The sequence below is a fragment of the Coffea arabica genome, chromosome 5e, assembly GCF_036785885.1.
Source record: "Coffea arabica cultivar ET-39 chromosome 5e, Coffea Arabica ET-39 HiFi, whole genome shotgun sequence".
NCBI lineage: Eukaryota > Viridiplantae > Streptophyta > Magnoliopsida > Gentianales > Rubiaceae > Coffea > Coffea arabica.
The window spans coordinates 52383281-52410818 of record NC_092318.1 but is presented as its reverse complement, the minus strand read 5'-3'; the positions used below and the strand labels follow the sequence as shown (position 1 = coordinate 52410818).

Here is a 27538-nt window from a genome sequence, read left to right as displayed (position 1 = left end):
AGATAGATCAAAAAAATCATTTGTTTTATTCTCTAGATAGAGAGAATTGAGGGTTAAGGGGTAGAATAGGTATATTTGTTAAAAATTAGGTATAAATTTTTTTTTTAGATTCCAGTAAATCATTTCCGTTAAGTTTAACGGATTCCGTCAACTTTACAATTTAGTTCAAAGTACGGAGTGTCGTGTTGTATATTTTGAAACTATGGGAGGCTTTTCTGTATATTAGGTTTATCACAGGGAGTTTTTTTGTAGTTTACCCAAAAAAAAAAAAAAACTTAACACTATGCATATAATTTAATCAATAAATGAAGCCAGAAAGTTCTTTCGAGTAGGGTGAGGGGTTCTCAATCGAGAATGGTGGAATAGGGTTCTCTCATCTCTGGCAGAATATACAAAATATACACCTGCACCAAAAGTAACCACAATAACATCAAATTATGGGAGTATTAGTTAATAAATTCACAAAAATCGAGACTGCTAACGACTATAGTAGCCTCATTATCAAGCATTCAGTTTGTTGCTTCAGCTGGATCCAAACGTAAAGACAAATTAAAAGTGCCAATCATTTTAATAACAAATCTTTATCTGCTTCCGGCCGGAGCTTGACTATTGTTAGTGTTACGTCTTTCATGAACTAAAACTCTCTGAGAAAATACCAAGAAGAAACGGTTAATTTGATTACCTTCTTCTTGCAGGTAACTAAAAGCTGAAGAATTGAAAACAAAAAACTTCGTCTTCAAGGCAAATGGCAAGTTTTCACTTGATGTCGAAGCCGGACAGAGGCAGTGGTAGTAATTGACCGAGTATAATAGAGAAGTCCCTCCAACAAGAAATATGCGAAGGCCGCTAGAATGTGATTTTTTGCTTCTTTTGAAGGACAGAAGCTAAATTCTGAAGTCGTTTTCTGTATGTAGTTAGTTTGAATCCGAAGATATTGTCAAGACCCCCCAACAACAACGAAACATTTGTCAAACAGTAGTTATGAAAAGAAATTTAGATTAGAGGCAGTCAAGAAGAGAGCGATCAGTCATCAGAGGATATACCTAATTGAAGCAACTTCTTCATGTGGTCGACATAAACCAAAGTTTATGGAGTAACTGATGATTTTTATATGAAAGAAAGAAAATTCCGGACATAGATTGACATAACTCACACAAATGAGAGAAGCAACCATTAAAACGACTTAGTTCGAAGGCACGCATTCAAATCATTAGCTCTTGGAAGTTTGGAGGTTCAATTGACACGAATTCCACACCCACCATGGAAAAATTAGATGGCAAAGGTCCCAATTAAAAAATGGAGATGCGGGGTATCGATCCCCGTACCTCTCGCATGCTAAGCGAGCGCTCTACCATCTGAGCTACATCCCCAGTTGACAGGCAGCAGAAATCCATGTCCAGGTTTAAACTTCAATTTTCACAGGCAAGTTCTTTGATTCTTCCTACTAGTGGGGTAAGTTGCGCGATCTGGAAATTTAATATGCTTAATGTGGAAAGTGATTTAGACCCCAGATCCAGCTGGACTTCAATTCATGCCTTCAATGATAATATAGTAGTATTACTACGAACGAACGAACCTATTCATCTAATCCAACATAAATTGTACTTGATCTTAGTCATTTGCTTTGAATTTGTAATTACGTTGACATGCACCGTTTTTGCCTATTCCTTTTCTGAGGGTAAGGAACTTGTCTCATCTCTTCCAGTATGGAATAAGCGTCCAACTTTTAAGATTATTACCAATAATCTACGTATACGGTAGGTTAAATCTGCATTCACTTCTTAAATCCACACCTTTGATGCATCCATGATGACGAGGTGATTTTCGCACTGATGAATCGAGTCTACAGCACAAGCACACTTGTTAAAATAGAGACACAACCACGGCATTGTCCCCTGATCTAGTTTCGATGATAAAATTAGTTATGCAAGGGATCAAGAGTAAAAGCAATACTAGTTGGATTAGAGTTATGAGCAAGAGAGAAATTAAGCAAAAATCCTCCCTCTACCTCACAAATGGAGGGGAGTATTTATAGTAAGGAGAACGACAAGAGAAATAATGGAACCTACTCCTTATTACCTGCAAGGAATCAGCCTAGGGCGGCAGTATTAGAGGTAGGTCTAGGTATAACAGCGGTAGCAGTCATATCAACCTGTCTGACATTAGTCAACTTTTGCCTGTAAATATCAGACACCGAATAACCAGACAGGCCCAATCGACTGAGGTGGACTCACCTCGAGAGGGCAAAGATGAAGATAAGCACCAAGATAGCTGAGGTAATTACCTTGGCCTAAAACGTGTTGGATTGAGTCACCTCCACGATAAGTTGAGTCGAGGAAGCCGAGGTGAGCGTCCACACATGACTTGTATGATTTGTATTGATGCTTGCATAGAATGCGGATATAGGATGAAGGCGTGTGAATTTGGGATGACTTGTAACGTATTTCAGGAACAATTCTGTCATGAATTGAATGACGTGCGAAAAATATCATGAATTGAATCACAGGCATTCATGAGAAAGGGCCTTAGTTGATTCCCAAGTCAAACATGTCTCTTTTAATTTAAAGAGCAAAACTAATTACATTCCTTGATAGCCTATCTTTACAGCAAACGTATACATAACATCTCTATCTTCAGTCGTCGAATAATTTAACTGCAAGAAAACATTTTTCTTGATTTGTACTGTATTATTAAGGTGGTATACAATTTACAGGGCTCTTGGGAACTCTAATCTCTAAAAGTCTATCATCTGTCACACAGGCTTCCATGTTCCTCCAATCTGCATCATCAGGCAGTTCAATCCTTCTAACATATCCATGTTCCCACCAGTTGGAGCCTCTCCAATCTTTTGTCCTGGACTCCTGCTGCTGCCTCCATTGGCCGCTAATCTCCACCACCTCCCCTTTCTCAACACAAACTTGTATGCTATTTTTCCCGGACTCTGCAACGTTAAATTTAGAAGTTAAAGAAACTTTCTTTGCTGTTTATCTTGAAAGACACCTGGCCTAGCTCTTGGCCTTCCCCCAACTCTGAATCTGTAATCCTATTTGATGCAACGAAGTATAAGGCTAAAGATACTCACCTGGTAATTCAGCTTTCAAGACATAATCTGCATCTGTTTGAAACCAATCAACCGTTCTTTTCTCACTTGAGCCATAAAGATTTGACAAGAGAACATCTGCATCAAATTCCCAGAGCGGAAAAGCATCAGAAGGATCAAAGAACTTTCCAAAGAGCAATGGACTGAACAACGACCCTTCGCCAAAGATCTTATGAGCTACTGGATTCCCTTTCTCAAGAAAAGTTGTGAATACATCTTCCTTGAGGGGAAGACACCATTTTTGCGAGCTGTGATCTTCCAACAGAACTTCAATCTTTTTGTAACTTGTCATTGCAGATTAGAAATCTAGAAGTTGTGAAATTATTGCCAAAGTGAAATTGAGGCTTTCTTGCTTTTTATAGTACCATAGCTGCTTTTAAAAAAGCGACCTGGAGAACAAATTCTTATGGAATATATGAAGGCTGTAAAGATAAAGAGGAATATTTCCCATCTGGAATTTTCTTGCGAGTCAAAAAGTTCCAATGGTGATCGGATGCATAGAAAATGAATCGAAGATGGGTAAATTCCCTTAGCAACTCACTGGAAATTTCTTGTTTTCATCTTCTGTGAACAACGTGGCACAGCAGAACAGGTAACGTGACAGCATATTGAGAATTGAGACCTTTCCATGCTGGGGACGATAGAGTTGCCCTTTTTGCTTATGATCTTTGGACTATTTCACCAAAAGCTAGAAACTTGCAACCATGATGATTCTTGGAAAATAAGCTTATTATATGTAAGGTACTCCGACATGGCATGGCACTAAACTTTTAAGAGGAATGCAACTGCGTAAGTGGAGGGTACGTCATGTGTGAATGCTTGTATCTGAAAGCACGTTCGGTTTAGTCTGGAATTAATTGCAACATCCGACCTTTTAACCCTCAGGTTAGTTGGGATTAAGACTTCGTTAAGATTCACAAAAACTCTGCTGTGCCTGTTGGCGTTCATCCCATCAATTAGAACACATAACACAGGTAAATGAAATAGCAATGGCAACGAGAATGAAAATCATGACAGCCCATCTAATTCCAGCGATCTATAATTCATTTTCTGTACACAAAAGATGTAAGATTTTGTAAAACAAAAACTGATATAGCAACATGCAGCATGTAGAGTTCTTTAGAAGTTCTAATTACGGCAGGTTTTTGCATCAGAGCAACTATTTATGAAGATAAATCCATCCGCCAATAGAAATTAGAACCTGGCTCTGTACCAGTTTTACACAATGTGAAAAGAACATCTGAAAGCTAGTGGTGTTTCCTGATGTCACCAGAGTATCACTTGAATCAAGTGTTTGCTATTGTTACAAGGCACCAATCCGTTCCATCCAGTGCTGAACCTTTTTCACCTTTCTATGTCCTTCGTTCCTTTATTGTGAAAATAAGTATGAGCACTAAGCAAAAGAAAGTTGCATTCATTACAGGCAATTATGTATTCTCATGGTACGACATCTGCATATCCACTCACCCAAAGAGCAGAATTTGTTTCAGGGTAATGCATGTAAAGTTACCTTAGAAAATGAAGGATTCAACAGATTTTTTTCTTTTTTCTTTTTTTTTTAATGAGGAGGAGTTTGCAGATTCGGGATTTGACCAAAATTCAGGACGTGATCTTTTACTTGCACAGTATTATATTAAATTATGTGCCATAAATCAACAAATTGTCAAGAGTGGGATTAAGAAATTGAAGGGTTCGTTATTCGTTACCGCTGCAGGATTCTTTACCTGTAGACGTAATTGACGTTTCTTTCTGCCTAAATTTCTCAGGAACTTTGCATTTTTTTTTTTTTTTTGGTTTAAGACAGTTGTTTCGTTGGCCGATTTTTCAGTTCATTGAATTGTCAGGTTGAGAAGAATTTTGGTAACAGCCATCTGTTTGACCTCAATCCAGCAGTAATCTCTCGAAGAAGAAAAGGCAAACTACGTCAGGTAGTCCGCGTGGAAGGCATACCCTCTTAAGAGTTGGTCAGAGCTAAAAAGATTTATCCAAGTACGAAATAAAAAATTTGTTTTCAGTGCTAATTTTACCAATTTTCTATTCAGTAATACTTGGACCAATGTCATTAGCCCAAGACAAGAGATGTGCGCAACATCATCATATCGTATGGTAATTTACTCTTTCTTAAGCCAAAAAACAAAGAAAGAAATTAATGAGTAATGGTTTCATTTAAATCCAAATCCCACTTTAATTAACAACACAGTTCGATTAAATCAAATTATACAATAAAAAGCTAAAAAAAAACAACTAGTTGCAAGTCACAAACCCAAACACAAAGCGTGATGAAATCCTAATCTCACCTTAATTAATAACACAGATCAATAAAATGAGAGGATTTTTGTTTAACGAGTGACCAGTGAACCCGAGTTAGTATAGTTAAATTGTATCTAATATAGTAGTATACGGGTGCACATACCAATAATCATTACCTTATCTTGAATATATATACTTTCTCTGTTTAATTTTAACTTTTTATAATATCAGCACCAATTCTATTTTAATGATTGTCTAGTCTGCCCCATATTATGGAAGAAAAGCCAAAAAAAGTAGACTGTTTCCCATTCCAAAAATTTAAAAAAAAAAAGATCTAGAAACAATAATTTTAAATAGTACTTGTAAGAATTAGGGGAAAAAAAGAGAAGCAATTATGGAAAATTGACATTGTCAAGGAACGCCAACCCAACGACTCGAGTGGGCATACAAAAGTACATGATACATCCCGCTTTACCTTTCCATCCCTAGACTCAATGCATGGGACATGTGTAATTGTGCACCCTTACCCTACAGGGCCTACACTCAAGACGGCTCCTTTCCGCGTCATTTTCGCATTTGTAGGAAGGACCTACCCACGGAGTTATAATTAATTGAAATATCGGTAATAAACGAGTGCACTTATTCAAACGAAGGAAAGAAAAAAGAAAAAGAAATATGCATAGTTCAATTTAATGACGAAATACTAATCAATTAGAGAAAGCCAAAATAAAAAAAAATTTGGAGAAAACAGGATATACTAAAAGAACTAATTTATTTAATAACATTATCAATATATTTTTTAATTCACATACATTACACTAAAAAATTGTGACAGAATTTTTTTTTCAAAAAATCATTTTAAATAATCTACTATCCGACACACATAATATAAGTAATATAGAAAAAAATAAAAAAAAAGGTAAATTGCCCAAATTACTACTGCAAAGAATTAAAAAATGAATTTGAGGAAAAGCTTTGGCAGATTTCGCACGAACATCAAGCCGAGAAAAGAATTCACTTTTGTTTCTCGGGAGGAATTTTCCTTGGTCAACTCACGCGCTCTGCCACCGCCACCCCATTGCTGTTTGTGTTTTTTCAGCTGCCTTCTGTGGTAGATAAATTTGGTCACATTCGATAAACCCCATAGTAATAATTACCCCTTTTAGATTTATTGGTTCTTGGACGAGAACTCGAATTCCTTAAGTATAATAACATTCATCTCCATTGAAGATATTTTTGTCTGATTGCATAACAACGGTGTATTCTATCCCAAAATTTGGCTTTTTTTTTTTAGGGGGGAAACGGATTATTTTTTTCGTTTATGTCTTGATGTTGACTAAGATTTGATGCCAGATATTGGGCTTTGGCCTAAAATTTGAAAGTGGGTCACCGAGATTCTTGGTAAGAGGTCTATGATTGAAACATTTGAGGGGTTGTATTGAAAAAGTTGAATTGGTTTTGTGGTAAATGCTGTAAAGACTTGACCTTTGTCCCAAACTGGAGGAGATTTCTGGTACAGGGTATAAAAGAAGTGGTTTTTGTTCCTAATCTGGGGTTGCTGGTTTGATGATATGAGAAGGAGTGAAGGCATTTGGGATACTGATTCAAGAACAAATGGGAGTCAGAGGGGGGCTTGGTGTAATTGCATCTTTGGTTCTGCTTTTAGTTTTAATTGCAACATGTCTTGGAAGCAAGAAAGCTGCACCAGAATCTTCACTTGCAAGTCTGGTCAACTTAATGGAGAGGAATCAGGATGTGGTAAAAGATTCTTACTTTTTCACTTCCGCTTTACTTGTTTAGTTCTGTATGCCTATTTTGGTAGCATATGAACAACTATTTCCTTTGGTTATATCTAGTAGAAAAGGAGCTGAATGGTTACTATCTTGTTTCGGTGGTAATATCTTAGCAATTATGTGCAAATTTTCTAAGGATAAGATGTTTTCCTTTCAGAAGATGTTTCTTCTTGATTTTCTTTTTGGTCCTGTATTGCGGAAGTACATTGGGAGGACACCAAATATTGTTTATATTGGGGGTCTGGCTCACTATTTTTCTTCCCCATCTTCTTGCCCTTCCTATTCAATTTTTCTTATTTTTGTTTTGCTGTTTTTATGTTTCTAGTTCGGTTCATGATCTGGGAGTCTGTTAAGTTCTTAGTCTGCCAGCTGGAATTTAATGTCATGCATTGCAAGAGATGAATGAATGTTTGTCTTCTCAGAAAATGCTTGCTAAATCTGCTGAAATTGGAGATATGTTTGGGGAAATGGTGTCACTCTGATTATGATAAGTTTGGCATGTATATGTACTAGGAAATGCTGAAGCTGTTTTATATAAAAATGGCTTTTTGAAGTAAACAGGAGAATGATATAATGGAGGGCAGAGATCCATATATTTATATGCTTGTAAAGATCCAACTTATTTATTATATTGATTAAGTAAGAGGATCTGCACATAACCTGAGACAATCAAGAGTTCAGGAGAGTTGGAACAAATCAGAAGCATGGTACTGAGTATGATAGCGTTTATGAATATGTGCATATTATTTTGATAGTATATATGCTTCTGGAGGAGTAGAAGAGAAAAGAAGAGGGGAAAACTAAAGAGTATTCCTCTGGGTCGGCAGCCATGAAGCTTAATAACTGAAGTGCAGTAATAAATCTTTTTTATTTTCTTTTCATGATGTTTGGCATTTGCAACTTTGAATCATCTGTAGGGCCATGCAACTTTGTTGACACCATGGTTTTATCAATCCAGTTTTCATGGTTATTGTTTTACTTTCTTCCTCTATGAATTGTACATTTTCCAGTGTTGAAAAGGTAGCATAAAAGGAATATGAGAAATGTAGAACGCAGATGGTGTGTCAATCAACTGTAGTTATTTGTAAATTTGTTCAGATTTTGCAGTGCTTGTTACTGCATTCTTCCATGTTTACGCGTTTTGAATTCCAGTTGGATATTCTTCTTGCAGGCTGAGCTGTTGATGGCAAACTGTAGGTTGGAGTTGATGCGTGCCAATGAAGCTGTTGAAGAGTCGAGTGAAGTTATTGTGAATGGTAGGTCATTAGCCAAATCAGATGCACAGAAATTTCTTACGGTGTTAAATCCCAAGGTTGAGAGGACTCTTTTGGAATGTTTAAGGAAGAAAGATCTCGTGTTCCTTGAATCTGGAGAAGAGAAAGATTCAAAGAATTGGTACATTAGGTATCTGGATTTCATATACACCAGACCTGGTGCTTCTAGAGGACGGAGATTGATTCAGAGCTTTGGAGAAGCTCCTGCCCCGTCCCCTGCACTGCCATCACCTGCTCCAGCTCCTTCAATACCTGTAGTTCCCAAACCGCAGCTAAGTACTAGCCCCCCATCACCTCCATTCTTCCCACCAGATTCTAGCAATTCAAACTTACATCGTACTCCCAGTGCAAAGCCTTCTTTAGGCCCAAGTTCTTCTTCTGATGTACAGGCAAATAAGCAACATGGTACCAGCAAAACAGTTGTCATAGCTGTTGCTGTGACTGCAGCAGCAACATTTGTTATTTCTGCAGTGCTCTTTTTATGCTGTCGTAGATTTTGCAGGAGAGGCTCTGGAGTTGGAAAAAATGATGAGAGGCCTCTTCTCAATTTAAGCTTAAGTGACTACTCCGTCGGTAATTTTTCTTCACTTAATATCTAATATTCAATTGCTGTTTTCCTGTGCTGATTTTTTGTGGTTTTGATGTTTCAGCCTCTCCAAACAAGTCATTCACTTTAAGTTCTTCAATAAATAATGAGAAGCCTTCTAATCAGTCATTCTACAACTCAAATCATAAGATGACTGGTGATTTCAACATGGACTCTCATTTGCAGACTGATTCAAAAATTGAGATTCCACTTGGAACTGCTGCCGGAGGTGGAATTACATTAGCTGAGAATTCTTCGCAGATACTTGGGAGATCAGAACCAACTGGTTTACCTCCCCTGAAGCCTCCCCCTGGTAGGGCAAATTCTCTTGGACTTCCTACTGGTCCTGGTAAAGCACCTCCTCCCCTTCCTGCACCATCAGCTCCGCCGCCTCCACCTCTAAGACCTGGTGGCCCACGTCCTCCTGCCCCAGCTCCACCTCCTCCACCTACTATACCTTCTCCTACTAGGAATGGCCCTCGTCCACCTCCACCACCACCACCAGGTGGTAGTGGGGCACCACCTCGGCCCCCACCCTTAGGTCTAAAGCCTACTCGTCCACCTCTTGGATCGAGTAATTTGTCAACTTCTGCCAATGTTGAAGATGCTGATGCTCCTAAAGCTAAGCTGAAGCCTTTCTTCTGGGATAAGGTTCTGGCTAACCCTGACCATTCTATGGTCTGGCACCAAATCAAATCGGGATCATTCCAGTAAGTTACTCTCTTTGTTTATCACAGACTCGTGATTTTTGAATTGTGCTGCCTGATAAACAGCATGTATGGCCACGGACAGGTTTGATGAAGGGATGATAGTGGCTTTATTTCATTTCTTACTCTCTTTCTTTATCATGTAACTCATGATGTTCACATCATGATTTCTGATAAATCTGATGTTTGGTTGTGAACAGGTTTAATGAAGAGATGATAGAGTCTTTATTTGGTTATGCTCCTGCTGAAAGAAACAGGAATCAGCGCAAGGAGTCTGCAGCCCAAGATGCTGCAAACCAATATATCCAAATTATTGATCCCAAAAAATCTCAGAACCTTTCAATCCTTCTTAAAGCATTAAATGTGACAACAGAAGAAGTTTGTGATGCACTTCAAGAAGGTGATTTGTTATTTTCTTTTGTTGCTTATCAAACATTACATCAAAGTAGAGCATGCATTGTTTGTTTATATATTGGAGAACGAAAACAAATTTGGTCCTATTAGCTAGAAAGTGTCCTGTCAAAAACAAATTTGTTCTTTTCTTTTGTATTGTAGTCACACATGGAACATCCCGGGCAATTAAAAGAAAATATTAGATGTTAAAAGCAACTTTTTTTAGCCAGTTTTAGTATACTAGCTGGATAACTATATGAAATGTCTCTCCAGTAACTTATCCTAGCCCTTGAAAAATAAGAAAAAAGCATCTAAAGAGGTTCTCTGCAGATTTTAAAGCACTTGCAGCTAATACTTAGAATCATTCAGGAAATGAACTTCCTTCTGAACTCATTCAAACATTGCTAAAGATGGCACCGACAACTGATGAAGAACTGAAGTTGAGATTATATAGTGGTGACCTTTCTCGTCTTGGGCCTGCTGAGCGCTTCCTTAAAGTTTTGGTGGATATACCATGTGCTTTTAAAAGATTAGAATCATTACTGTTTATGTGTATTCTTCAAGAGGAGGCATCTCTGGTAAAAGAGTCCTTTGCAACCTTGGAGGTAAGTCGTTGTTTCAATTAATACCTAATTAAAGTTATTGGTAAAAGAGTCCTTTGAATAAAATATTGTTCATGAGTTGAAAACTTTTAAAACTTTAATATAATCATGCTTCTTGTCTTGCTGACTGCTGTTTTCATATGCATGTGGTTTTCTGTTTTATTCACGCTGCAGGCTGCTTGCACGGAACTCCGGAAAAGTAGATTGTTTCTTAAGCTCCTTGAGGCTGTTCTTAAGACTGGAAATCGCATGAATGATGGCACATTTCGTGGTGGTGCACAGGCATTCAGACTCGACACACTTTTGAAATTGTCAGATGTGAAAGGAATTGATGGGAAAACTACACTTTTGCACTTTGTTGTTCAGGAGATAATTCGTTCAGAAGGTGTACGAGCTGCCCGTGCAGCTAGAGAGATGCGGAGCATGTCCAGCATTAAGTCTGATGATCTAATTGAGGTTTCTTCACATGATACAGAAGAGCAGTTTCGAAGTATGGGTTTGCAGGTGGTGGCAAATTTAGGAAATGAACTTGAAAATGTCAAAAGAGCTGCAATTCTGGATGCTGATAGCTTAACTGGAACAGTTGCTAAACTTGGTCACGCTCTAATTAAAGCCCGAGATTTCTTAAATGCAGAAATGAAGAACGTGGATGAAGAAAATGGGTTTCGTCAAACACTGGAAAGCTTTGTGCAGAATGCTGAGGTCGACATCATGTGGTTGCTTGAGGAAGAGAAGAGAATCATGGCTTTAGTAAAGAGCACTGGAGATTACTTTCATGGAAATGCCGGGAAGGATGAGGGTTTGAGATTATTTGTTATAGTAAGAGACTTCCTGATAATATTGGACAAGGTGTGCAAAGAGGTCAAAAGTGCCCCAAAAAACCTGAATAAACCTCGGAGAAGCGAAGATGCTACAAGTGCATCTTCAGACCCACGGCAAAATTCTGTCCCTGATCCTCGTCAACGGCTCTTTCCTGCTATAGCAGAGAGGCGGATGGATAGTTCTAGTTCAGATGATGAAACGTCGTAGTGAATGGTAAGGTCAAAATTTGTCCATCCTATTTTGTGGCTGCTTTACTCATCTCAAACTTGTGCTAATTAAGTAACTGATACTACTCATCTAAAATGCTTTTGCTTTTCGGATTTATATCAGTATCGTGCTTTCGCCTGATGTCAATCCATTCCAAGTAGACAGAATCCAAAATGTATTTATTTTTGCTTGGCATAAATCTGCAGGAGATAGGAGACCAAGAGAATGATGCAATGCTGATTCTTTTATCAAACCACCTTCTGTAAATGATGATGCCAAAGTTTGGTTGAAAGGTGTTTGAACTCATGGCAATATGCTTTTTGTGCACCCAGCAGTTTGCAGCGCAGTAGATGCCTGACAGAAATTTGAAGCTAACGGAGGAATGTTTGCTAACGCTAGTGTTGTATGGAAGGAGTAGCTGATGTATATGTCTGTAGTAGTGAATCACTAGTTAGGAAGTTAAATTTCTTAGCTTGTCATTCTTGATCAATTTTGACATAACAATTTGTTCAATTTTGTTGTCCTGTTTAGAAGAGTTGGTATTGGACAATTAGATTTTGTATATCTTACTCAGACATTGCTCATGTAACTTCTTTACTGATACTTAGAGAACTTGTAGTTGAGATCATTGCTGAAGTTAATACAAATAATTATCGGTGTTCGCTGAGTCCTTATTTTCTCACCAATTGTGTCATCTGTTCGACAGCATGATGTCCAATCAGTACGTATGGGCTGGCCGGCTGGGGAATGTTTCTTGAATGAAGTGGCTCCAAAGAATGATTAACCGCCTAAATAAATCAGGCTTTCATCCTCATTTTCAATTCAAAGGCATGTAGCAAGTCAATGTACATATATAATTTGAAGAACGTATCAAAGAAAACTTTTTTTTAAATAAAATAAAATTTACATTAACTTAAAAAGTTGAAAATATTTACTTCTGCTAGATGGGCAAAGAGTCAAGACCATCGCAAAGTAATAAGCAAAATGTCCAAAACCCAACTTCTTCTTAGTTTCTTCACTACAGGGAATGGATTGTGTTTGTAGAGACTAGAGAGATTCGGGAGTCCTTACGTCGCATTGGGTTGTATTTTTCAAGCATATGATCTGGACATTTGTCATGCAATATTCAAGAGCAGAAGTGCATCGAAGTTAGTTCTTCAGCAAAATTAATTTTTTGCCTGAAAAGTGAGTGAATACATCTTCTGCTATTACCATTTCTGTTTACTCGGTTCAATGACCTCCTTCAACGATTTTTCTGTTTAAATGCTAGCGCAAATCCGACCTTATTCTTTTGGTTTGATACTTTTTTTCTTTTTTTTTGGTGCGTTTTTGGTTTGATACTTTGATTGCAGCAAATTATTGCTGCTGGACGAAAATTTTCAACGAGGCTAAATGTCATAATGACATTACTGAAGAGGTTCTTCTTGCTGCTTCCTTGTTAGTACGCATACATAGAATATCTGGAACAGTTCATGCATACACAAGATTGATATGCATATGGCTTACTCTATATTTTGCTCATTCCCCAACGCCACTAAATATAACATACCTGACCCGGTAATATACTGTTTGAAAATGAGAAAATATGATCCGTTTCCACTAATAACATACGTGTGCATGCATGCAGGCATGCAGACTCTAACGATGAACGCCAGCCATGTGCAGAAACCAGCCATGTGCATGGCTCCTTTTCCCTTCTCAACAGTCGATTAAAGAACTAATTAATAAAAAAAAAAAAAACCTAAATATCTAAAGCTACGTTAAATGAAGAATAGACTTTACAACATCTTGTAAATACCAAATTAAGGAAGAAAGACATGAGATAAAACGTACGGGAACTTGTATCAAGTTCTTCAAGAATTTCGATTAAAAGGGCAAATTTAACTGCCTTTGGCGAATTGCTACACTTGGGCACTTTATGGCTACCCATGTTTACTACAATGCGATTCTGTGTGGTTACTGTTTTTATCGCTTATCGATCGGAACGGAATTATTATGCTAACAATACCACCCCGCCCAATTTGGCATATGGAAGAGCCAAAAACTCTAATCAGGAGCAAGCAACCTTTCTAAAAAATCTTACCATGGAAAACAAATTAAAGTACCTGAAAGGGAATCACTTCAGCTTTCAGTACACTTTCGAAGTTGCATCATCATCATCACCACCATCATCATCATCTTCTTCTTCTTCTTCGTTAACGTTGTCTTCAGCATCATCTTCTTGATCTTCAACGTCGTCTTCTGCACCATCTTGAAATCGTCTATCGCCCCATATTTGTCTTGACAAGTCATGTTTTTCCTGTTCAAGGGAATCTGGGAAGTTTACATCCTGAGTACCCATTGCTTCAGTAATATTCCTGAAAGAAACCTCCATCCCAACTATCCTTTCCGCCAAATCAGCCCGAGTAATTCCACGCCTGAGTATTGATTCCCCGACAAATTGATGCAGTTCAATAGAGCCCGGAGGAGGGATCTTTCTGCTGTTGTGGTGGAAGTAAAGAATGGACTTCAAGATTGCAATGTCCTGAAAATCCTTGTCTCGAAGATCAACCTCAACATCATTCTCGCCAGTAATTTCTTGATTATCTTGATGATCATGATCAAGACGACGTCTTTTCTTTGCGGAGAATGTAACAGGCTTTACGGTATGGGGATGAACTAAAAAACAATCTTCATCATAGTTTTGAGCATCATCTTCTTGAAAGCGGCTACCACCCCATATCTTTTTCGACAATTCAAACCTCTGCTTCAGGGAAGGATCGTTGAAAATTGGTTCTTCACCATCCTGTCTAACATTCATCTGGAAAAGCTTCCTCAGGAACCAACTCTTGATCTTCAATTGATACGTGGTGATATCTGGTAGCAATTCGCTTCCCTTGACGTATTCATAAAATGCTAAAGATTCAGCCATGGGAAACTCCCCTGTTTCAAACTGGTACTGAATCATCAACTGGAGGATTACAACGTACTGCTGATCACGTTGGTACTCATCAGTTGGGTCGAGAGAACTCATTTTTGTGGAAGAAAAAATGCACCAATTTCTTGACTGAAGGGAGAGTTGGAGACGGGGTTCTGGAGTATCCTTTTTCTTGAGAAAAGTTTATTGGTTTTGTTGGAGCTCCAGTTTATGCAAACCAGGCGACGCATGGATGAGCGAACACAGCAAAAGGATGCTCTGCTCATAAAACGCAAAGAACTTCTATTCCAGTTAGCGAATATTCCTAAACTCTGGAAAGGTGTTAGGAAACAGGTAATAACTCTTGACAACCACCATATCCAGATCCAAAGCAAGCATCTGAAGCTGTGACATAGAGAAGGGAAACTGGTCGAATTTGGTAATTACTGAATCCTTGCAAAAATCAATTCTGTTATTAGGTGCTCCTATAAGAGAAACTGAAGAGAGTTGAGCAACGTCTGTGAAGAGCATGTTTATCGTGGGTCCTTTATATACAAAACAGCTAAAATTGAGGGCTGGAACAACCTCAATAGCCTCTAACCCCTGGCAATATATAATTCCAAAGTGCTTCAGCTTATGATTAGGCGATTGAAGCCTCAAGTTAAGCAAAGATGGTGGCATCAGTAACAGATAACTTCTCCAGCAATGGACAATATTCAGAAAAGAGATGCAAGAGATGTTCTTCAACTAAATCAACAGAATGCAGCACTAGGGAAGTCAGTGCCTTCCATTCCAAACTTGAAGCCGATGGGAAACAGTAGATCTCATCCAAACTCCTGTTAGGTTTCAAAAAGGATGACAAGTCCAGCTCAAGCCTCTGAACCCTCTTGGCTGCTGCAAAGGCAGTCCATGAATCAAGAAGACTGGCGTAAGTGTTGTCCAAATCAGGCTTACTCATTGGTTATACATTCTAACTAGATGACCGGTCTACCTATACACACTCAAATACGGAAAATGAGCAACAAAATTTTAGAAAATCACAGATAACACGATAAATATAAATTTTGGTTATCGAACTTGAGAATATATATACATGAAGTGATGGTTTAATTTTTAAAAATAGATGGAAAAAGAGACGCTGAAATCCTTACAGCCGTGGTAAAGTCACTCTTGGCCTGTGAATTTTGTGATGATATTTACGAGGACGGAAAAATATAATTTGAACTTATCAATATAAATGGATAATGAGTTTCAGGTTGAATAATCCAACTCCAGAAAGCCTTGTATTCTTCAAATAGATCGCCCACCGACCATAAAATGATGTATTATCAGATTCATCTTTATGGCCAAGAAGCCAAAAAAGAGTAAATAAAAGTCAAATTGTAAAAATCTTATCTAACCACGGAAAAGCAAACGACTTTCTATCCAGCATAGCGTTCTTTCTTCTTTTAGTACTAGTGCTTCGTGACCCAGTATTTATATTTTATCAATGGATATAGCGAATGATATATGTAGAAATATTTACAAAACTAGGATTAGTTGAAAGCTGATAAAAAGGGCCAATTTCAACAGGTGCCAGGAAATATTGAAGTGGGTAACTTGAAGCTGGATTCGGGCCCCAGACGGTTTCCAAACAGCCGAATTCGCCACCAACGATCCCTTCTTACCCTGCACTCACCCAGCCCAATTTTCAATTTAAAGAGAAATTAAAACTGGAAAGTAAAATAAATCAAGGATTGAAATCAGATAACCAACAAGAATTCCGAATTTGCAAAACAATCCTCTTCCCTACCATCCAAAACAATCCAAAGTATAATAGTAGATACTACACCATCCTCTTCCCTACCATCATCCTCACCATACCAGCTTTCATTTTCCAAGCAAGAAATTACTGCTACTAAAACAACATCCCAGAGACAAATTAGCCAAACAAAAAAAAAAAACAGAGAAATTATTACTGGTGAATCAGTAACCAGGGTCCTGAAGTAGCTAGCCACCTTCAAAAGTTGTATTCTTGATCTCTCTGCCTCTTCTAGGATTATCCCTCTTTAATTTCTGTTCTCTTTCTCAAAATAAAAAAATAAAAAAAAAAAGAAGAAGAAGAAGAAGCTTCATCAAGAGAAATGTCAACATCCGGAGGAAACGAACCAGCCGCCAAGAAATTCAAGATTGGTGATGGAGGAGGACGAGTGCCACCGAGGAACCTTCGCGAGGAGTATCTTAGAATCCTCAACTTAATGCTTAAGTACCGCACCAGATTCTGGGTTTTCCCCAGTGCTAACTCTCCTGAATTCCACCAATTTGTGTGGGCAAAAGGCTTTGCAAACATTTCTCAAGAAAGATTGACCCGTGCACTTCTTTTCATGGAGGAGTCTTTTCGGGATATTGTCCGAAGTCGAGGCATCAACACACATTTCATGAACCGCTATCTGGAGGAGAGATTTCGATTGTCTCAGTTAATATGGGGTCAGATTAATCAAGATTCAGATGCTGTTCATGAAAAGGGAGTTGTCGTAGAGAATCCTGATGATCTTGACGACGTTGTTGATGAGGCGCAGGATGTTATGGATACCGCAATCTTGAGGGCCCTTTATGAGTTCATAACTGGCAATGGTGGAGCGGTCCCTGAACCTGACTCTGATGTGTTCTACAACTTTCTTGGCAATATACCGATTCCCAACATACCACAGGACCTTTTGGTAGACAGAATCTTGATGCTGGAGGAGAACTTCAACAGAATCGAAACTATAAGGATGATGGAATTCGACGATAGTGTAAAATTCGCAAACCCATGGCGCGAGGAGATATATAACTTGTCAATGAAGATTTGGGGTTATGAAAATGGAAGAGTAGGTGAACTATACGATGTTGCTGAAATGATTTATGCAGATCAAAATGGACAAGATTTTGAGGGTGACGAACAAGATGGTCATCTCCTCGTCAACGAGGGCGCAGGTGTTGGAAACCTAGGAGATGAACGAGATGGTCAAGTTGGTGCTGAAGACGGAGGAGCTCAAGAAGATGGCCAGGGTGGGGTTGAAGCCGGAGGAGTTCAAGAAGATGATCTGGGTACTGTTGAAGACTGAGTCAATTACGAAGAGGATGATGATGCTCGTGTTTAAGCACTCAAGCGCCAAAAGATAATTGAGAATGAAGTTGTTGAAAGGACTCGAGTACTTTTTCGCTGATCTTTTCTTCTTCTTTTCTTCACTTGCTAGGATTTCTCGAAGGTTGTTACTCATTATTAGGGATTAAGCCATTCTATTGATTCATATTAGCTGAATATTTTACGATGATTAGCATTAGCATCTTTGGATTGTAAACTAGCAAGAAATTTTGTTGTCTTGGACTTGCATTCTGATTTTGCATGGGCAGTGTTGAAGGAGCTTGATAATAAGGGTGGATCATGGACGCATGCATCCTTGATTGGTGGAAACTGGGCTGATATTCTGTAAATCAATTCTTGCAGAAATCAGAGAAAAGTTGTATGAAGAAATGACTTACAATACATGACCTCGCTTACGTAATTGTATATGCACTTTAACATTTCTTTTTTTTTTTCCCTTCACAATATTCTGGTGAGGGGTTTAAACGTGGATTTTTTTTCTTTTTCTTTTTCTTTTTACTTGCTTTGGGTGAAGTGATACTGCATGAATTGGTTTTTTCTTTTTTTTTGTGGAACAAGACCTAACTATTCATCACTTTTCCGGATTTTTTCTTATAACTGAACATTTTTTCATGTCAAACGACAATTCATACACACACATATATGTATATATACACACGTATCCGGAATCTTGATAATACCAGAAATAGTTACTCCTACATAAGATGAAAAACTGCCCTCATGTCTTATTATGTTCATTCTTTCAGCCACATAGGGAAAATTTTCCCCCTAGCATTATTTACAAGCTTAGCAGCAAGCTGAGCCAATTTATGACTTGCAACATTTCTTATTCTATCTAGGATTCTTCTATTTTATGGCTTGAGGACACGTGACAAGGGCGAATTTCTCAGAATATTGTCAAAATTGAAAATTGTCAAAAAATGGTGTCCTTGGAAGGTGGGTTCCAAATTAGGGGTCGCTGCGTCGTTGACGTGCAGCTTCTAATAAAAATACTTTTAATTTTCATTTATTTTGGGTTGCTTTAGCTTTCTTTTTTTTTTTTTTTTTGCAAAAGCTTCGCCGCTCATTCCATAAGCGGCGACGTTTTTATTATTTTTTTATGCAAAATTGCAAAAGCTTTTCCATCGCTGCTCAAATCTACCTTTGCTCATCACAAGGGGCGACGGTTTTATTTTATTTTTTTAAAATTTTCCAAAAGCTTCGCCGCCCAAGAAATGAGCGGCGAAGGAATTTAATTTTTTTTATTTTGCAAAGTTTTAATCTTTTTCGCGTCGCAGATCATCTCACGAGTGGCGATACATTCCTTTTATTTTTTAATAAAATGTAATCGCGGCGAAAGTTATTTTTTTTCTTGCTTAATTAGGGTTTAGAGTTTAACATTTTACATGAAACCCTAATTTTCAAGTCCCTCACTGTGTAACCTTTGAACCCTAATTTTAAAATCAAAATTCCTAAATTGTATTACTAAAATCCTATTATAAACTAGAATTATCAAAAATTTAATATATAATATTAGAATTATGTTAATTTTATAAATTTAGATGATAATCAAATATGCTATTAAATTACAAATAAAATTTGACTAAGTCATATTTTTGAAATATTTTAATGTTAATGTTAATTTAAATAATGATAAATAATGCAGCATTGAACAATATTTATAGAATGTAATAATGATAATAAATTAGGCTTAATTAGGATTTAGCGTTTAACATTTTACGTAACATGAAACCCCTAATTTTCAAGCCCTCATACTGTAATGAGGCGAATTTCTTGCAATATTGTCAAAATTAAAAATCACCACAAAATTGGTGATATTTGAGAGGGGTTTCTAAATGAGGAGTCGCCGCAAATCGGATGTGAGGCTTCCAGTAAAAATGCTTTTAATTTTCATTTATTTTGGGTTGCTTTAGTTTTCTTTTAGTTTTCTAAAACCGTATTACTAAAATCCTATTATAAACCAGAATTGTCAAAAAATTAATATACGATATTATGTTAATTTTATAAATTTAGTAAATAATCAAGTATGCTATTAAAATACTAATAAAAATTTGCCTAAGTCATATTTTTGAAATTTTTTAATGTTAATGTTAACTTAAATAATGATAAATAATGAAAAATTGAACAATATTTATAGGATGTAATAATTAGCATATGAACTTAAATGATAATAAAACTACGAGTTCGATAAAAAAATTCAAAAATTCTAAATATCACCCATCAACGCACATCTTGCCTTTATCGCGCGATGCGGTTGAATAGCCACATTTCCAATAAATCCTTCTGTGTGGTAGATTTCGTCCTAATTGGAGTAGTGCTACTTTGATTGGAAATTGTTTTTGGATTAAATCAGTACCTTTAATTTTGTAGATCTGGTGGATAACTAACGTCGCAAATTCAAATTGCGGCATTATTTTTTTTTAAAAAAATTAGGGCATAGCCGTCACTTTTTTTATAAAAGAAATAAAAAATTAATAAGCTGCGGAACCACGACCGTTGGTTAGTGATGGACAGTGGGAAAACTATCGCTGCAATTGAGATTTGCGGTTTTACTTTAAAAAAAACATAATCACTTTTTAAAAAAATTGTGATTTCACTTTTAAAAAATTTATTTTGGCCGGGAAAAAAAACTGACGCTCAAATTTGATTTGCGGCATCAGCGGAAAAAAATGAATGCTTGATGAGCGGCGAAAGATTGCAAAAAAAAAATAAAAAATACAGTGAATGCAAAAGCTTCGCCGCTCATCAAAAAACAGTGAATGCAAATGAGCAGCGAAGCTTTTGCAAAAAATAATAAAATAAAGAAAACTAAAGCAACCAAAATAAAATGAAAATTAAAAGTATTTTTATTGGAAGCCTCGTATCGGAAATGCGGCGACTTCTAAATCAGAAACGCCTCCCAGACTGCACCAATTTTATGACAAATTTTTATTTTAGCAATATTTTGAGAATTTTGCCCATGACAAGAGGTGGAATTGGTAATTAGCTGTCTACAAAGGTCTTTTTTTTTTGCTAAAGTTTATTAAATTAAGGATTGAGTATGCTGTCTAAAATGTATACATGGATCCATTCCCTATATTTTATAGGGTTTGGTTCGAGACACCTGTTAGGAAATGTTCATGTATTAGTTTTTTTTTTATTAATGTTTCTTATACTAACAGTGTATATATTATCAGTTTTAGATGAATAACAACTATACAAAATTTGAATTTGAAATTCAACTTTTGTACATTTATCATAAATCTAACGGTGATAATGTATACACTGTCAATGTATATAAAATTTATCATTTTTTTAGCAAAAGTATTTATTTTGGGAAAGTGTCAATAAATAGAGCATGTATATTTATGTGTTAAATTAGGTATAATATAAGTATTTTAATATGTGCCCTTTTATTTTATATTCTAATTGCGTGCTTTCACAAAATAGAAAAAATCCTTTTATTTGTGTGTGAAAAACATTCATCTTAGCTCCTCAATGTCTTTGAGAATTGTTGCTATGCTCAAGAGCAAAGAGTTAATCTTATATACACTGATGATAATATACTATTATGATTACATGTATGCCTATATAACACATAGCAAAATTTAAATTTAAATGAATTATTGTGCATCTAATAGTGATGGTATATTAAGTGTCTGTGTATCAAATATTAATCCTAAAATTATTGTACTTAAAAGAAAATTTAGCCTAAGGATAAGTTTAGAAACCTCTCCTGAGGATTTTGATAGTCTCACTGCCCTCCCTTAAGATTTTCAAAATATCAGAAATCTCCCCTAAAACTAATTAGCTAGTAAAAAATCAGTTCAATTCAAATACAAAAACAATATAAAATTGGTATTAGGAGAAAGAAAACAATTTAATTCATAACTACTCCTAAGCTTTGCATTATATAGTTAATTTACTAAAACAATATATATCTATTTTAACTTTATTAAATGTGAGGCGATGTAACTGTTACCGCATTCATAGAGCGTAAACAAAAGATCAACTTTCTAACTCTATAACAAGTTTAGCAACTCAAAGTCTCATTTACATATTGCACGTGTAATATTATATTATTACATTTATTATAACACATCAGTTGCATAATCTGCTACAAGAGAAACAAAACATATAAACTCTACTATAGCCAATATTTCGATTTAAAAATGACCATTTGTTGAATATTCACAAGCAAGAAAAAAAATTGTCATAATTAAAAGAATTTTCAATTTGGTAGCATCCAACTAACAATCTTTACCTATATTTCATACAACATCAACACTTGTTTTTTATGACAACAAAAATAACAATTAGGATAAAAAAAAGGAAAAACACTATGATTGAAACCAATCACCAAATGGAGCAGATCATACAGAACATAATACAAACTACATAATATCATGTTTTCTATTTTTTGTTTGATACAAGTTATTCTTTTTCACTTGTAAGGTGACTATTAAGCATGACCATCAATAATTACCTTCACATCTGCAATAATATAATAAAAATTTCCAAAATTTAAGAGCAAAATCTTAGACACCAAAATTTTGAGAGCAAATTCCCTTGTCAAGTCTCCTAAATCCTTAGATATGATTAAAGAAGCTCTATTTCTCTTATTCCACAAAAATCACTAAAGTTTGAATCATTACTTCTACTCATGCATATCAATTATCAATCACAGAAGGGTGTTTACATCTACCCCTTTTTGTAATGACATATTAGAAATATTTTAAAAAAACTTTTAAATTGTCATTATTTCTGTTAAATCTAGTTAATAACAATTTAACTAATCATATGAACATAAATGGGAAATATCTCTCAAGTTGTGTGGATAATTAAGTCATTTTCAGTAACTCCAATGACTTAATAGGGGAGGTTTTTGATATTTTAGAATGTGTGGATAATTAAGTCATTTTCAATAATTGATGTGATAATTAGACTCCAATGACTTAATAGGGGAGGTTTTTCATATTTAGAAATTTTAGGGGAGGGCAATGAAACTGTTAGAAACTTCGGGGAGGTTTCTGATAATAGGTTTCCGAAATTAACCCTTTAGCCTAACTTGAATTGTAAGTAAGACCAAGGTAGAAATGTCAAATTCGGATTCCCCACGTAATCCAACACCCCACGTTGTTTCAAATCGCCACACAAAACAGGATCCTTCAAGCGGCGAAGTGCGTTGCAATACTAAATCCAACCGTTCGTTCACAAGTTCATCCAACGCTTCACTTTCACGATCCGTGCACCTTTGACTGATTGGTTGCTTTTAAAATCCCTAACCACTATATAAATCCCAAACCGACCCTCGTACGCAAGCCACTCACAAACTCCCTCTCTCTCCCGGCCCATAACTCTCCTGAGTTCTCTTCCGTCAATCTTTCTAATCTTTAACACTTTCAGGAATTAATTAGTGAAATCTATGGCGGGCCGTGGAAAAACTCTAGGTTCCGGAGCTGCGAAGAAGGCCCAGTCGAGGAGCAGCAAGGCCGGGCTTCAGTTTCCCGTTGGTCGTATCGCCCGGTTCCTTAAGGCCGGAAAATATGCCGAGCGTGTTGGTGCCGGAGCTCCCGTCTACCTCGCTGCCGTGCTTGAGTACCTTGCTGCTGAGGTACAGCATATTTTCGTTTGTGATTTCTTTTAATTTCAACCTTGTCTGAAATGCCCCAATTGTTAGGGTTTCTAGTTCTATTTTTCAATAATTGGCTTTTTAGTCGATTGAATTGGACGACGGACGTCTTGTTTTCTTTTTAATTTCAAAGATACGTTTAGATCCCTAATTTCTAGGGTTCTATTCTATCTGTATTAATTTGGTGATTTTTTTTGGCTAAATTTGAAATTTTAGTTTCTAGGGTTTCTGACTATAAGATCTTGGAATGTTTGGTTTCGATTTAATCGGTTGTTAACTCAATGGATAGTTTTTAACCACTTTTTATACCAATGAAGTGGGCAGTTGGATGTGTTTTCAATTTTAGGATTTCAGATCTCTGGCTTTAGGATTGTTAAATAGAATGTTTGCTAATAAATGTTTGGGTATTGGGTGATCTCAGGTGCTTGAGTTGGCTGGAAACGCAGCAAGGGACAACAAGAAGACCAGAATTGTGCCAAGGCATATTCAGTTGGCTGTGAGGAACGATGAGGAGTTGAGCAAGCTTCTTGGGGATGTGACCATTGCTAATGGTGGAGTGATGCCAAACATTCACAACCTTTTGCTTCCAAAGAAGACTGGAACCTCCTCCAAGCCGGCAGAGGATGACTAGATGATGAACAGAAAAAGATAGTAGCTGGAGACTTAGCTTTGATCAATTTGAAATCAAATTAGCTGTGTTGTCTTTTAGGGTTTATAAGTATGAGGGTATTGAGGGTCAGATCAACGTAGTGGTGCTTTAATTGTTGTTGTTTTTTTTTGGGTATTTTTTTGAATTTTTAGTGATAGGTGTTTTTAGGTTTGATGTTAGTTCTATGTGAATATAAATGGACGAATGGATCAATGAATCTGAACTGGTTCTGCTATCGTTCTAACAGTTGTGAAATGCTGATATTTATGAGAGAGATTGATTCAATGAGGCTTCTGCTATCTTGGTACTGAATTCTACGCAATTTAGTTACCGATGTTGTTCGGTAATGGTTTCCTTAGTTTATCGACTTTCTTCTCTTAGTTGTTGTATGTGATGATGGATGGATGTGTCCCCTTTTTAGCGTGCCAATAATTTGTATTTAATACATCAACTGGCTCCTGCAACTGATGGAGCAAACGAGTGGGTGACAAACTTTTTAATTGTACAAGTTGATAATTGCTTGGTTTGCTGAAGATACCTTGGTAGAGAAATTGGTTGGATTGGTATTTGAACTGCTGCTTGTATTAACTTCGGCTTTTGATGGGAATATATTACTTTATTGCATGAATGAGCTTTATTTGTATAGGATGCTATCTGGCCTTGATTGATTGTCTGCTTGGCTGACTTTAACGCAAGGCCTTTGCCAATTCAATTCTCTCTCTTAGTTTGTTTCAAGGCCGAAGAGGACAATTAGCATTAGCATAATGATTTGCTGGTTGTCTTGTTGGTTTTCATTCATTGACAATCCAGATCCGCAATGTGATTCCTCCGCAATTTCAGGACTACTCTAGGGTAAATGCGACATCACCTTCCACTTATAGTTCGTACTCTTCTGGTTGCTTGTGAGTGCCCTTGGGAGTCTCTGGGTACGATATGAAATTATAAATGTGACTTTTTCCATACCAGATACGGAAGTACCATATAATCACCTTCTTGCGAGTATTTCTAGTTTGTGTTACCATCCATGTCTGTCGTGATGCATCACGTAGTCATGGTTAAGGGCTTGTCTGGGTCAAGTTCTGTTTGAGTTCTCGTGGGCACTTTTCTAGTAGTGCGACGATGGATGATAGCTGGCTAAAACTGATTGGACCTCTTGCTCCTGGCCATCGTCAAGTGTTTTGCTCGGTAGAAGAAATCAATGTCCAGTTCATAAGAACTGTAAAAATGTTCTAATATTACAAGTATATAATAATTGATTACTTCTTCAGTTCTTTCACATGTAGCGCTGCAAATAAACTTTGTCGTGGGAGCACTGCACGAACTTTTTCTTCATGTATTGGTATCTATGGTATGGTTGGAGTTGGCAAAACCACTTTGGCTTCATGTATTTATAAGAATCTCTTGAATGAAACTGCAGATTTTTGGGTTATGTTTACTGGGTCACTACCTCGCAAGAGGCGAGCACTCCCAGATTACAGAATGTCATTGCCAGAGCCATAAACTTTGGATATCTCAGGTCAAATTAAAATAAGATAACCGCCGAAAAATTGTTCCATGCCTCAAAGAGAAGGGAAAAAAATTTGTGATAGTAGTGGATGATATATGGAACCAATTTTATGTGGAGTGGATTGGAACTTCTGTTGGTGTAATCCAAGAAAGTTGGTTGTAATCAGTCAATTATTAGAAGTACGTCGTAGAATGGGTTGCCAAAAGGAAATAAAAGTAGAACCTCTTTGATGGAAAGAAACTTGGAGGCTGTTTCTAGCTACATTTGGTCGTCCCGATGAGCTTCCATCAGATGTAAAAAGCCAAGTTCCTACTAGATTTGGCTTAAGTATGGCCTCATACCCCATTTCTTTGTTTTCCCCCCTTTTAAAATGGATTACCCTATTCCAATCAATTTAATACTATGAAAAAGAAAAGAATTATTTTTATATACACTAACAACACCGTGTACACTTTCATTATTGAATATATGATGCGTAATTTAAATTTGAACTTAAAATCTAAATTTTATATATGTGCACGCATTTAATCTTGATAGTGTATATAATCAGGATTAACTCCAATAAAAATATTTTTGTTAGATGTTTTACTTTATTTGTGCCAAATTGTCAATCAGGCTGCAAAGTGATTGAAGTTCCTTCTTAATATAAGACAATCAAAAATGGACGTTTATCTTCGTGTGAGATGGTTTCCCTTCAGCAAGTGATTGAAGTTTTTTTTTTAATTAACTTTTGTCCTTTTTCATTTCCAATGGTTTGGATTTGTCATAATGGATTGCTGGTTCTGGACCCAAATTGAGTGAGCCCAATACAGTTATGACATGTATTATGGAAATTACTCTATCTGAGTTCGGATTCCGACGCCCAGGCCCATTGACAAGCACGGGTGCATCTTTTATGAGCCTTTGATCGGACTAACAAATATACTTTGTGAGTGAAAAAAAAAAAAGAAGAAAAACTTGGAAGAATTTAAACTAGTCCATCTAAGGAAGACAGAGAAATCTGAATCAATCTACCACATGATCTTCTCAAAGAAAAAAAAAATTTAAACTTACATTTTAGATTTTCATAAATGAAGGTCGTCTAGAAATTAAAATGCATATAATCTACTAATGTACTGAGTTTAGGGAGACAGAAATCGAGAAATAGTTTGATACATTGATCATACAAAATAAGTTGGTTAATCTACTTCCAGCTAGGGCCCGTTTGGACAGCCATTTTCCGACGAAAAATTGCGTCGTTTTTTGTGATCACATTTCCTTATTATCTTTTTCCCTCACATACATCAAATCGTTACAGTAATTTTTCTACAAAAAATTCAAGAAAATGCAATCCAAACAACGCCAGCCTGTATTATTGGTTCATGAACTAGAACTGAAGCCATATCATCAACACGTGCTGGCATTGGATGACTGAATAGATGTGCCATGTGTCGCCTCTAAGATGATGAAGCCGCTATTAAATCACCAATTTAAACAGCTAATCGCTCTGCTAAGCCTATTATTTATTTCTTCACAATTCACAAAGCAATTAATGTGCTTTTTTTTTTTCCCCAAACTTGTAGACAACTTGGCTTCGTTTGTGCTGCGTTTACATAATCAAAAGTTGCATCGGCCCTAGTGGAATGAGTGACCAGGTTGCAACCATTCAGGAAGGTTTATAAAATTTCATATTTATATTATGTTGAAATTGATTTACATTCTGAATAAACAAAGTTACATTTTGTTAAATTGAACGAAGCCTCTCAGAAACTGTCCATCTGACAGCGATTTGACTCCCTGGTTCGGCCAAGTGTCCAATGGCTTTGTATTTGGCATTCGGCTAATTTTTACTTCCCTCCAACAACCATGACCCATTGATCACGGGTCCAGCACAGGAGCTCATAAAATCCAGATAAAAAGAGTGGACCCAAATTTCTATGGATGCAACCATGCAATTTGAAGAGTTGCAGTTGTGGGCCAAGGTCCAAGGTCTGCGCTAAGAGTTAAGTGAAAAGTTATTCTACTCCCCTATGGT

The 27538-nt window shown here is 36.7% G+C and overlaps 4 protein-coding genes and 1 non-coding gene across 5 annotated transcripts; 2 read left to right on the top strand and 3 right to left on the bottom strand.

Annotated features, from left to right (window-relative positions):
- Positions 1-1297: 1297 nt before the first annotated feature.
- TRNAA-AGC (transfer RNA alanine (anticodon AGC)) lies at positions 1298-1370 on the bottom strand. The gene has a single exon. It is a non-coding gene; the product is annotated as a tRNA-Ala (tRNA).
- Positions 1371-2529: 1159 nt separating this feature from the next.
- LOC140006749 (21.7 kDa class VI heat shock protein-like) lies at positions 2530-3511 on the bottom strand. The gene is made up of 2 exons (XM_072049250.1): positions 3083-3511; positions 2530-2941 (listed from the first exon to the last, which is right to left on the bottom strand). Exons 1-2 carry the CDS (start codon positions 3390-3392, stop codon positions 2691-2693), a joined length of 561 nt encoding a protein of 186 aa, XP_071905351.1. The 5' UTR covers positions 3393-3511; the 3' UTR covers positions 2530-2690.
- A 2752-nt stretch (positions 3512-6263) lies between these two features.
- On the top strand, positions 6264-12401 carry LOC113690399 (formin-like protein 5). The gene is made up of 7 exons (XM_027208281.2): positions 6264-7108; positions 8315-8990; positions 9068-9713; positions 9911-10110; positions 10473-10708; positions 10880-11740; positions 11941-12401. The coding sequence occupies exons 1-6, from the start codon at positions 6965-6967 to the stop codon at positions 11732-11734; spliced, it is 2757 nt and encodes a 918-aa protein (XP_027064082.2). The 5' UTR covers positions 6264-6964; the 3' UTR covers positions 11735-11740; positions 11941-12401.
- Positions 12402-14942: 2541 nt separating this feature from the next.
- LOC113689624 (uncharacterized) lies at positions 14943-15588 on the bottom strand. The gene is made up of 2 exons (XM_027207370.2): positions 15319-15588; positions 14943-15233 (listed from the first exon to the last, which is right to left on the bottom strand). The coding sequence occupies exons 1-2, from the start codon at positions 15586-15588 to the stop codon at positions 14943-14945; spliced, it is 561 nt and encodes a 186-aa protein (XP_027063171.2).
- Positions 15589-22957: 7369 nt separating this feature from the next.
- LOC113690757 (histone H2A.6) lies at positions 22958-24309 on the top strand. The gene is made up of 2 exons (XM_027208782.2): positions 22958-23350; positions 23790-24309. Exons 1-2 carry the CDS (start codon positions 23162-23164, stop codon positions 23997-23999), a joined length of 399 nt encoding a protein of 132 aa, XP_027064583.1. The 5' UTR covers positions 22958-23161; the 3' UTR covers positions 24000-24309.
- Positions 24310-27538: the final 3229 nt, after the last annotated feature.